Raw genomic sequence first — 11826 nt, 5'->3', positions numbered from 1 at the left:
CCCGATGACATCTTTCTCACTATTCTGGACTGACGGAGGCTCTGCAACATGTCTAAATTGTTATCAGGTGGTGGGTGTTGCACTTAAGTTGGAAAAGGGGTGATGGGGGTGGGGGGTAAAGGTAGTTTACGCACGGCGCGCGCACATATTGACACTTAAACGCATGAATAAATAAATAAATAACATAACATGATTTAAAAAGAAACGATCAGACTCACAGGGTGACCCCAGGCTTCTCCATTTGTGATATCCTTTCCTCTTTCTTCTTTTTTTTTTTTTTTTGGGGGGGGGGTTGTTTGAGATAAAGGAATCCTCAGATGCCGTGGTCGCAGTCTACGTCCCTGCAAATGTACCAAAGGATCACGTAGAGGATGAGGAGTATGGCGAAGATGAAGAGCGCGACGAGAATGGCCTTGGTCACCGGAGAGATGAGCGACTGCATGACAGGAGCAGAACCCGGGGCAGGAGCTGCGTGGCTCTCCGCGTCCCTTCCGTCCTCGGTCTGCTGTCTCTCCTCCTCTCCGGTGGCAACTGTTGAAGAGGACGGAGCCCCGGGCTACACGCGCGCGCGCACACGCACGATCCAGGAGATCCACTCAGCGAGTCAAGCGTGTTTGGGGCTTCCCCTCACTAAAGACGGCGCAAGTGGGGGTGGCGGTGGCGATGGGTGGCCGGACTGTCTCTTCCCACTTCCACTCTCTCGTCGGTGGGCAGAGACGAGGAGTATGGTGACAGCTCACAATCACAGAGAGCGGCTCCCTTGTGAGCACCAAATGGGGGCTAAGATGCAAACGATAAGTTTCTTCGCTAAACGGGGGTGGAGACGTGCTCGTGTGCTGCAAACAGGTTGATTAGAATTCCTCGTGGCGCGGGGTGTGCGCCAAAAACACTCAAACTGCCCAAAAATTAGGTACATCCGCATCGTCCAAAAACGAACAATCCCATCATCATGTTCACTATTACACTGACACGCTTATATTGTTGTGCTTGTAGCTGCGTTGAACTGCATTGCACCACACTTGGAGGGGGTTGTAACGTTCGGATTATCTCTCAGGTTTGAATAGAAAAACAGATCCAATGCAGTTAGCGCAACATTCAATACACGCTGAGCGGTGTCTCTCATATTGTGGTTAACTGTTAAAGTCAAAATATTCAGCAATGCAAACCGCAATAATAACCGTTGTGAAATGAATGCATTGATGACTTATTTTGTGTGAGTTTTGTTTCTTCTATATACACTGCTGTATGAATAATGCTGCTACCACAATTGCATTTCAGATCACAGGATAAATAAAGTATATATCCATTCATCTGCGCATCATGAGCATACAGTATGATTGGAAAGGGGTTTTTTTTTTTACGTAATAAGTGACTGTATAAATAAAAACTTTTCAATTTTTCACGATTTACACATTTCAATTAAATTAGTAGCCTAATTGAATAACCGTACATAAATACAAACAAAAGCAAACATATCAGGGCAATTTAACAAGAAACATGCACAAAAAGCAAATAGGAAACAAAAGGACAAATTAAAAACACAGATACTTTCCAGTCACAACATTGGGTCCACACAATCTTGATCAGTGGTATCAATACTACGAGGGTACACGGGCTCTCTCTGGTGGTACGAGAAAGAGTCACGGTAATAATTCCAAATACAATTTTACATTTAACATGGTATACTGTACAATCAAACATATTAGAATCAAACTCATAGCTATGCATATTATCTGTTTAAACTTTTTTCGAATCCAGTAGAAAGTATTTAGTTTTACTTTCCTAGTAAACTTTTAAGTAAAGTTGTTTAACTTTTTAGTCCACTGCAATATATTTGCATTTATTCTTTAAGAACATATTGGATTTTTTTCTTTTAAAGAATTTTAACTTACATGCTGTACATTTTAATTTAATCATTAGTTAAGTGTTATTTTCCTATCATTAAGTGCAGTGTTAATATTCCAAATGTATAATCTTAGTGACTTATAATAAGACATTTTAGGTCTTGAAAAAAAATCCATTGCGGTTACCGCCACATTCAACACACATTGAGTGAAGCACAATGTCTGTTTAAACTTTTTTTTTTTCTAATCCATTAGTCTGTATTTAGTTTCACTTTCCTAGTAAACTTTTAAGTACAGTTACATTTCACTTTTTAATTCAGTGCAATATATCTGCATTTATTCTTTAGGAGCATATTTGTTTTTCGTGTATTAAATATTCTGACTTATGTGCAGTACATTTTAATGTAATCATTATTTAAGTATATATTTTTTCTTTTAAAATAATTCAGTGCAGTGTTAATATTCCAACTGGATAATGTCACAGTGGCTGATAATAATAAATAAATCATCTGCATTGTTTTTGATGAACTCTTGGGCCGACCACGTTAGTCTATTTTAATGTTGATCATTATGGTGGTGTTTTTAGAACGAAGTATTTTTTAAGTCAAGATCCAAAACAAATGAAATCATGGATGTGTTCATGTTGCATACCTCCGTTAGATATCCTCGGCATGGTTAGGAGTTAAATGTTACAAGATCGCTATTATTGCTTATGCATTAAATATTAGTATCACAATTGCTTTACGAATAAGCAACATGACAGGTGAGAAAGTAGAAATGTTGGACAAAAATAGCAACAGCAGTAATATTGTACAAGGCTGTTCAGCACACTAACACATACAAGCCAGCCGGTGGCGACAAATCCATATTTTCAAGTGGTCATGAAACGTGAGACTATTTGATTATTCCGCACACTGAGTACACTGTAGTCTTGCAGAGCAATCATGACAGCTAAACGGGCGTAAAGGACGAGTTGCAGGTAAGAAGCGAGTGTGACTATCATCTTATGTGCCAACTGAGACTTATGGTATCGTGTGACCGTCTACGAGCTAGCTAGTTATCGAGTTTTACTAACCGAGTACTGTACAGTATGGGCCTATTGAGCGAAGTGAGCAAGGAAACGTAAGGTAGCTCTCAAAGTGAAGCGCACATCTGGATAGGTAAATGTAAGAGGATGTGATTACGCGTGTGTTAACGATAAGATACGTTTAGCGCTCATTTCTTGCATGTGAAGAGAAATAAAAACGTGGATATAAGCGCAGTTGATATTAAAGTAGCTGCACCCTGCTAGCAGCTAGCAAACACCTCTGATGTAGGCCCGTCTAACAGCACCAACATCCATGAGCATTTTCCGGGTATTCTTTCAAAACCTAACGTCCTTAAAAAAAAAAAAAAAAATACGTGTTGTACAGATTACCTTCCCTGGGTTTCATCTTTTAATTTAAATGTGTGAATTATTATTAAAATTCGAATATGTAAAATATGATCATTTAAAATCAGCAGTTTTGCAGAGTTTTAGTTGTGATTTTTTTTTTGTTTTTATTTTGAAAGTTCACTCCGTGTTTCCGCAGTGGTTTGCTGAATTTGGATGTGACTTATTGACCAAAAATGCTAACCAGCTAACGAGCCGACTAGTCAGTCCTAACCCACTTTACATGACCAGCATACAGTGGCTGGTAACACACGGAAAGAAGTGGCAGGCGTCTTTCCATTTGGCATTCTGTCACCTGGGGCAGCTTTTACTTGCTTGACGATTGTCACACGTTTACGAAGTGTCCCCATGAGCTAACTTAGCAAACGTGAACAGTTTAAGGTTGATGGCTCAATCACAAGTTAAAACATTGGCCGAGGCTCGTTTTAGAAAAGTAAAAACAAGTGGATTGTTTAAATTACAGTGTCTTAATCAGATGCTGTTGTCAGCGCCCCTGAAAGCATGCAATTACTAACTTGTATGGCATAGAGTTTGTTTTTTTAAAGTTATGTTTGCAAAATTTATTCACTGTTGTGTAGTCATATATTTTTGATAAATAGTAAGAGAAATTTCAGTGATACTAAGCGGTTCTCATTATGCAGAACAGTTCGTGAGATGAGACCTGGATAGGTCTACATGTAATTCTCTTGGCAGAAATATTTTAGTCGAGTTTAGTTTTTAGGTTTGTGCTTCTGCTGTCTTTCCTGTGTGGAATTTGTATCCTCTCTGTGCTTGCATGGGTTTTTGCTGGGTACACCCACATTTGGAAAACAAGCACGTTCGGTTCATTGAAGATTCAAAATTGTCGATAGGTGTGAATGCCTTTGACTGTCCTACCTCTCACCGAAACTCAGTTGGGATAGGCGACAGCTTGACCATGACCCGAAGAAGTGGTATAGAAAATGGATGTATGCATTTGGTAATATGAGCCTTTCATACAACACACTGTTACCTCATGTCTCTTATTTTTACAGAGTCAGTTGCTACTCTATGTAAGATGAACACAGAGGACAGGTTGGAGGGCATGCTGTTTAAGTGCAGCAGTGGAGGGATTGATAGCGGCGGGAGAGTCGGACTGGTGATGACTCTTGGGGAGCGATCGCTGGTGAACCACCCGTTGTTGGCAGAAGACGACGAAGACGAGGACGAAGATGAGAACTTGACCGTGAGCTCGCTAGTGACTCATGACCTGGTGCCTCCGGAGCAGCTGATGATGCAGGAGATGTCCAAAAACAGTGGAGGAGGTGATGAAGAGGGAGGAGGCGAGCCGGGGGTGCACTTCCCCCTGAAGCTCACCCATAAGTTGCCCTGCTTGCCTGTGAGTTCATGCCGGTTAAAAACATCTGCAATTATGTTACTGATATACATGAGCACTGGTCTAAAGTTGCAGGCCACTATGAGACTTTTTTTTCCTTTTGTTGTTTTTGCGATCCTAACTGAAAAACACATGCTGTCTCTGTAAACATTTTTGTTTGTCCGTATGTTAATTAGAAGCTATTTCCTAGTAAATAAAAAAAAAACAAAGCTTTATTTCTATTTTTGCTACCTCTTAGGTCCAATAGTTTTCTCCGTTAAAAACGAATGACTATTGAATTACTTTGATGGTACAATGAATCAACTTCTTGTATTGTTTTTAACTGTCTTGGAAATTAATTTTGGCCAAGTTTAGTAAGTGTTGTTGCATTATGTTAAATCAACTGCAACACTTCAGGTTATTTACTGAGTTCCTGAGATAGTACACCAACTAGAAACTTGAAGTCAAACAAGAGAACAACTACAAATATTCACGTTCACTCATCATGAATGCTATCTTATCAGTGAGTTTACAGTCAATACAAATGTTCCCCCCCACCCCATTTTGGAATAAAATCCGTTTTAGCACTAAAGTTTTGTTGATACGTATCTTTCTTTATGAAAACGGGGGGGGGGCAGCGGTATATTTTCAGGCTGTCAAGCACTATCTTTGTGAATAAGCAGCCTGGGAAAAGTAATGCTAGACTCCTCTGTCAGGCATTTAGATGCCTTCATTCCACAATGTAGTGAAAGAGAGCGCAGGGCTTGAACTTTACCGACTGTAGATTGCCCTCTGCAAATCAAAAATACTCACGGGCAAGCTAGCAAAACATATAGCATGTGGACCTCCACTTCGCAAAGTCAGCATCCTGGCCCAAAGCGACCACCATCGGGAAGCCCCGATGCCGCCCCCGCTCTTCCTTTGAACGCTTTAAGCATATTGTAACAAAATCACTCAAGTTATATACTAGTGCTAAAGTCATGGGTGAATGAACATCCCATGGAGAGGTAATAATGATTTTAACCCCCATTAAAACATATACTTCTGCAATTATATTCCATTAGTCACAAAAATGAAATAATAAAATGGGTTCACTGTGTCACTGGAAAATAAATAATCTTATACACAGGTCTTCCCACTCTTCAAAAGTAATGTCTCTATTTGAAATAAAAACACATCACAGACATTGCTTGTAAAAATCCTTTTACAATATCACTAAGCGGAGAAAAAAAAAAACTATTTAGGAGTCCCATAATGATTTTGTTCATTGTTACCTGGCTGTTTCTAAAGTTGCATTGCGTTGAAGAGTGTTCCTGCATGGGCTTGCCATTGCCTCTGATTTGTTCACAAGTACATACTTGCTCACATGTAAAGCACCTTCATGATTGGTTAATCATCCTCAGCAAGCATCATATTTTTTGGGGTCATGGACTTTGTTAAATGTCCTCTCTGTCTATCCCCCTTCTGTTACAGCTCAACATTAAGCAGGAATTAAAACTGACCGAGCAGCCACTCCAACTCAAGAGAGACAAAAAAGCAGTCAAGGACCTTATCGTGTGTCCCAAGAAGAAGAAAAGGAAACAGCGCTCACCAGCCAAGGTAAGGACAAGGCAGAAAACTGACACCCCTGTGTTAGTCAAGTACGTATTTAAATGATAGAGGCAATTTCCCCGAGATTGCAACATATACTAATGTCCTGTATGGTTCGATTTGTGGTTGTAGATTCTAAGCATAAATGAGGACGGTTCATTTGGCATACAAAGCCCCAAATGCCATGTTTGTATTCACTGTAATGCAGCATTCAGAACCAACTACCATCTACAGAGGCATGTCTTTATTCACACAGGTATGACTGTGTAAAAAAAAAAAGAACTGAAAAATAACTCGTATTTTATATAAAGATCTTATATGAAACCTGCCCATATTTATTTTGTGAAATTGTAGGCGAGAAACCATTTCAGTGTAGCCAGTGTGACATGCGCTTCATTCAGAAATACCTTCTCCAGAGACATGAGAAAATCCACACCGGTGAGTATTCCAACCCAAAGATTTTACCTTGTTTTTGATCTACGTGCGTCATGTATTATTTTTTTTTTATTTTTTTATACTTAGGTGAGAAGCCTTTCCGCTGCGATGAGTGTGGTATGAAGTTCATCCAGAAGTATCACATGGAGAGACACAAGCGGACACACAGCGGGGAGAAGCCCTACCAATGCGACTACTGTCACCAGGTTACTTTTGTGGCTGCTTTCATGTGGTGGTGTAATATATAATCAGAATTTGGGGCAAAAGGCGGTATAGATTATATTACTCTGCCCTCAAATAGTACTCTCCACTCTAATAGATACTTGAAATAGTCTCTGGGTCTGTTGGGTACATGCCAAGGTAGCTCTTATCACTTTCATCCTGGCCATGTTTCCACAAGGCAGTTTAGTACAGTACAGCTTGATTTGGTAATTGTTTTCCCCGCTGGTGCTCTTCCCAATAGTGCACTGTTGTAGTCGAAAAGGGTTCAGTTTTGTTATTTAGAACTGCAGTTGTACAAAATACAGTAGCATAGTGCTTGACAGTAAACATTTGTAAACCGGAAGTGGCCCAAAAATGTATTTTGGATGTTTGGGCAAAAGACTTTATCACCTCAAAAAAAAAACAAGGTGGAACAAGGACGTTCTGATGGCGTAGGCAAAAACCTTTGAGGCAAGCTCCCTGGGCGGTCTTAGCAGTGTGAAATCTGGACATGTTTATTTAAATGTAAAACTTATACACTGTTATGACTTATATTCTGTTAAATAAATGACAGCAGGTGGAAACATAGGTTAAATTTACCTGCATTTAATTCTATTACCTGTCACTGTAGTTTGCTGGCAAAGGTAGATGAAAAAAGAGATATATTCTGAATGAATAATAATTTTCAGACAAAGTTAATTCAATTGGTTAATTTCCCACGACACCACTGATGATATTCCACTGCACCTTGGTTTTGAACTTCTGCTTTTGACGAACACTCCCATGATAATCGGACTGAATAGAAAAGCAGTCACAAATTTAATAGGACATATGACAAACATTTACTTCCACCTGTCCTGCATCATATAAAAAGCCTCCCATGAATACGAGCAAAACTTCACTTAAAAATAAATTTGTCCCGTATTTGTGGGGTATCCGGATTTTATGTTTGAACTGTAGTCATCCTTTACTTTTGATAGCCACAGTACAATAATTATTTTATCCTCCACAGTACTTTTCCAGAACTGATCGTGTTTTAAAGCACAGAAGAATGTGCCATGAAAATCGAGAGAGAAAGAACAACAAGGCTGCCCATAAAAGTGGAGCACTGCATGAATCGGATGGTTTCAGCCCATTTCTCACCAAAGAGTGCACATTACCCAAGAAAAAACGGCAAAAATGTGCGGACAAGTCCGACAGTTCTGGCTCCTCCAATGCCGGCCGAGCAGAAGAGCTCAAGGCGACTGTTAAAGAACATGAAATGAAAGAGGAAGAGAGACTAAATAAAAGTGATGTTCTGCCTCTTTTTGCTGTCTCCTCCAAAGTCAAACATGAATATGTGATTGGGGAATACTCTGTGGAGCTTCCAGAAGAAACTACCAGCCAACACCAAGCTGAAGACTTGTCAACGGAGGAGGCAGGAACCCCTAAACTAGTCTTGAAGAAGGTGTCTAAGAGGAGCCTTAAACAGCCCACTGACCAAGCTTCTTGCCTCGCAACTCTGTCCTCATTTGAGGAAAACAATAAAGTCTCGCATTATACCTTTGAAATCGTGGACAAGCAAAGCCTTTTAGATGAAGTGGGTAACACCGAATCAGTGGAAACTCCAACAAAGCCTGCAGCTAGCAGCACAAACTATGACGACGCCATGCAGTTCCTCAAGAAGAAACGTTACCTTCAAGCAGCAGTGGCCAACAACAGTCGCGGTTACAGCCTGAACACGAGCAGCATCTCTTCTCAGCCAACTGTTACCCAAACTGTTGTGTCAGCAGTCATTGACGAAACAGTCCCTGCCACCATTCTGGAACCGCAGCCTATTAACACTGAGATTAAGGCTTCTCAAGACAGGAATGTGTTACCAGATGAGGTTCTTCAAAGTCTGTTGGACCACTACTCCAGCAAAGCTAACGGCCAATCAGAAATTTCCTTTAGCGTGGCCGATACAGAGGTTACATCAAGCATATCCATAAATTCCTCAGATGTTTCGGATGGCAGCCCATCGGAGAGCCTTGGCGCTACCAGTACTCCGACTCAGCCACCGACTGAGAAAGCCAGTCTCTTGCAAGAATACTCCAAATTTCTCCAGCAAGCATTGGAGAGGACCAGTCAGAACGACAGCTACCTGACAAGCCAGAGTCTCAGCTTGGTCACGGAAAATCCAACCTTAGCGGGGCAGCCGCTGTTCTCCACCGAGAAACAGTTACCTTCTCCCAGTAGGTTCAAATCAGGGACGAGCTCCCCACTAAGATCCACTATAGAGAAACCTCACTTTGGACTACTAGTCGGGGACTCTCAGCACTCATTTTCATTTTCAGGTGATGAAACCACTCCCCCTTCGACAGTGTCCCCCTCAGAGGAGGACTTCCTGGAACAGGTGTCACCTTCCAAAAAGACAGACTCCTCTCAAGCGATACTGCAGACGTTTCAAATTAACACATTTGATCCAAACTTCAAGTCTCATTTCCAGACCTCGAAATCTGGTTCCTCTTCACAGTTTACAGGTGCCAATGGACAAGTAAGTCTACGAGGCCACAGCACAGAATTCTCAGAGTTTTCATTAGTTAGAGTGACTGAGACCAGGTCCCAACTGAACTCCTCCCCAGACCTTTCATCAAGTGAAACCTTTGGTTGAAAAGAAGTCTGTTGTAATTCATACATTAATAATTTCTGCAGCACTTTATCCCATTTTACCCATTTTGCCAAAGCACGTGTCGTTGCATTTAAATACTTTCTTTTGGCATTTTGTTGAAAAAAAAAATCATGCTCTTGCTAAAGTGGTAGATATGGGAAAAAAATGGCAGTTCCCACTTCAAAGTGTTGAAATTTGCATTGAGAGATTTGGTGGTCAAATCTTAATGAAAGTGAACATTTTTGCCATATTGGTAGACGTGTATTTTTGTCACTTTTGGTTGCACACATTAAAACAGTCTTGCTTTTTGCTGTTAACTACCTCCCCTAGTTGATCAGTGATAAAACGGAATTTTTTATTATTTTTTTTAAAAACACATTCAATCTTTTTAAATCCGGCTGTACAACTGCTCACGAGTTGCCTCCTGAGATGACACCTTTGGAAATGATTACGTTGCCACTTTACCTAAAATGCATGGATCGTCGTGGTGTTTCCTGAATGGAAAACATTCAACAGCCATCCAATCTGGAATTTATTTGCATTTGTCCATTGACAGATTGAACGTCATCTAAAAACAGATAACGCTCATCCATACCTTTCTTTTGACCATTGCAAGCTACTTAGGAAGGTTACATCAAACTCTCTCTCTTACTCCAACAAGAATTAGATGTCATATGGTTTGCCCACACTTTCTGAAAGTATTTTTTTAGTGAAATGACTTAAAAGGATTGTGCTTCTGACATCTGCACAATTTGCACATTTTTCACAAAAAAAAAAGAAGAATGTAGTAGTTTTTATCACAGTGTGAAAAATCCTGTAAATAAGAAAATGTTTTTATGACCCGTCATGTAATATTTGAAATTGAGACGATTCTTCTGTTTGCGGAAACAACCATGTGATTTAAATCATTAATGTTAAGGTTTTACATTGTAGAAGGGCAAAGTACACGTACAAAATAATAATTGGGCTAGCTGTAGCGTCAGGAAGGGCATCCGGCGTAAAAATTGTGCCAAACATATATATGCGTTCATCTGAAATGATACGCTGTGGCGACCCCGAAAGGGACAAGCCGAAAGGAAAACAACAACTAGCTGTAGGTTTAAAAGTTTCAACGCTGATACTTTGCTGAAACCCTATGATTTTAAATTGAATGATTAAATGGCTTTTCCGGTCAGCTGTTCTTGAGGAATTACAAAGTGATGCTTAAGGTGCTACTGAAAGATGCCATCATATTAGGTTCCATTGACAGTCAGGGACAGACAGCACCAACAATAATGATCAAAAATTGTATTTTTCCTTTAACATTCCCTTTATACAGTATATGTATATCCTGTAAATATATTGTATATTTTTTAGGTCTGACGAGTACACTTATAGTTTGTGTTGCTAATGAGATGGCTTGTGCAAGACTTTTCTTTCTTTTTTAATTGATTACATTTGACAATGAATTAGTTCCAGTATGAGATTTGTATATAAAGGATGGAATCAGTGATTATCAGAGGAAATCTTTTCATCACTGTGTGTTGATGACAGGTTATGGTGAATTTGGGTGTGGATTGGACATTTTCATGGGTTTTACTGCACACTCTCCTCATCAAAGACATGGCACTAAAATGTGCTTGAAAGTACATTTGTGGTTGTAAATTCCCTTTATAAGTCACTTTTAAGCACAATACAGATTATTGTACTTGTAAAAAAAAAAAAATACAAATAAACTTGAATTTTTTTTTTTACTATTTGAAATTCACATGCAGTTAAAAAATTGGTTGTTTCAGAAATTAAGATTCGGATTATGTCTTTCCTCTCTCTCTCTCCCTTTTTTTTTTTTTTACCATAAGTGTCCTTGTAATAGTGAAAACTACCAGTTCTGTATAAAACCATCTGGGTTATGTCTTTTTGAATATACATACTATTTTTGAACCATGAAATTTAAGGCACTGAAATCTATGGCATATCATACGCGATACAAAATTGTTTCTGTGAAAGTGGTTCGTGTGAACTTATTTCAGATATGAATGTGAATCTATGAGTTTGAGATTTATGGCATTTTATTTAAAATAACATGCTTCACTGTGGGAACTATTAAATTTAAAAAAAGGATTATTTGCATGGTCACAAAATTGTTGGATTAAATGAACTTGTTTGACGAATGCCGTGCAGCTTTAATTGTAGCAGATTAATTTCAGTCAAGTAACCCCATACTGTTAGAATTTAGCAATATATGATGATTTGTAAACAATCTGATTAAGTTTTCTTGATTGTTGTCATGTTCATGTGAATAAAATCTTTGACTTAAAAAAATACAATGGAATTTGTGGCTTTGACTTTCAGTGTTTTGGTTACTACTCTGCTGAAATTTACC

At 39.4% G+C, this 11826-nt stretch overlaps 1 protein-coding gene across 4 annotated transcripts; it reads left to right on the top strand.

The window, feature by feature from the left end:
* Nucleotides 1-2409: 2409 nt before the first annotated feature.
* On the top strand, nucleotides 2410-11788 carry znf148 (zinc finger protein 148). 4 transcript variants are annotated; one of them, XM_061841427.1, is made up of 8 exons: nucleotides 3415-4032; nucleotides 4170-4208; nucleotides 4290-4633; nucleotides 6083-6208; nucleotides 6332-6455; nucleotides 6554-6637; nucleotides 6722-6840; nucleotides 7848-11788. In XM_061841427.1, the coding sequence occupies exons 2-8, from the start codon at nucleotides 4193-4195 to the stop codon at nucleotides 9465-9467; spliced, it is 2433 nt and encodes an 810-aa protein (XP_061697411.1). In that variant the 5' UTR covers nucleotides 3415-4032; nucleotides 4170-4192; the 3' UTR covers nucleotides 9468-11788. The 4 variants fall into 4 exon arrangements, with proteins under 4 accessions (XP_061697412.1, XP_061697413.1, XP_061697411.1 ...); XM_061841428.1 differs by lacking the exons at nucleotides 3415-4032; nucleotides 4170-4208 and adding an exon at nucleotides 2410-2823 and having other exon boundaries at nucleotides 7848-11786; XM_061841429.1 differs by lacking the exons at nucleotides 3415-4032; nucleotides 4170-4208 and adding an exon at nucleotides 2847-3004 and having other exon boundaries at nucleotides 7848-11787.
* Nucleotides 11789-11826: the final 38 nt, after the last annotated feature.

Source organism: Syngnathoides biaculeatus, chromosome 14 (assembly GCF_019802595.1).
Source record: "Syngnathoides biaculeatus isolate LvHL_M chromosome 14, ASM1980259v1, whole genome shotgun sequence".
Lineage (NCBI taxonomy): Eukaryota > Metazoa > Chordata > Actinopteri > Syngnathiformes > Syngnathidae > Syngnathoides > Syngnathoides biaculeatus.
Note: the sequence above shows the minus strand (reverse complement) of the source record. Positions and strands in the feature narration are given on the sequence as shown.

Coding starts and splice junctions, on each gene's coding strand:
- znf148 (XM_061841426.1), top strand. CDS start 4,052: ATGGGTTTTTGCTGGGTACACCCACATTTGGAAAACAAGCACGTTCGG. Junction 4,634..6,082: donor ATAAGTTGCCCTGCTTGCCT/GTGAGTTCATGC, acceptor CTTCTGTTACAG/CTCAACATTAAGCAGGAATT. Junction 6,638..6,721: donor ACATGAGAAAATCCACACCG/GTGAGTATTCCA, acceptor TTTTATACTTAG/GTGAGAAGCCTTTCCGCTGC.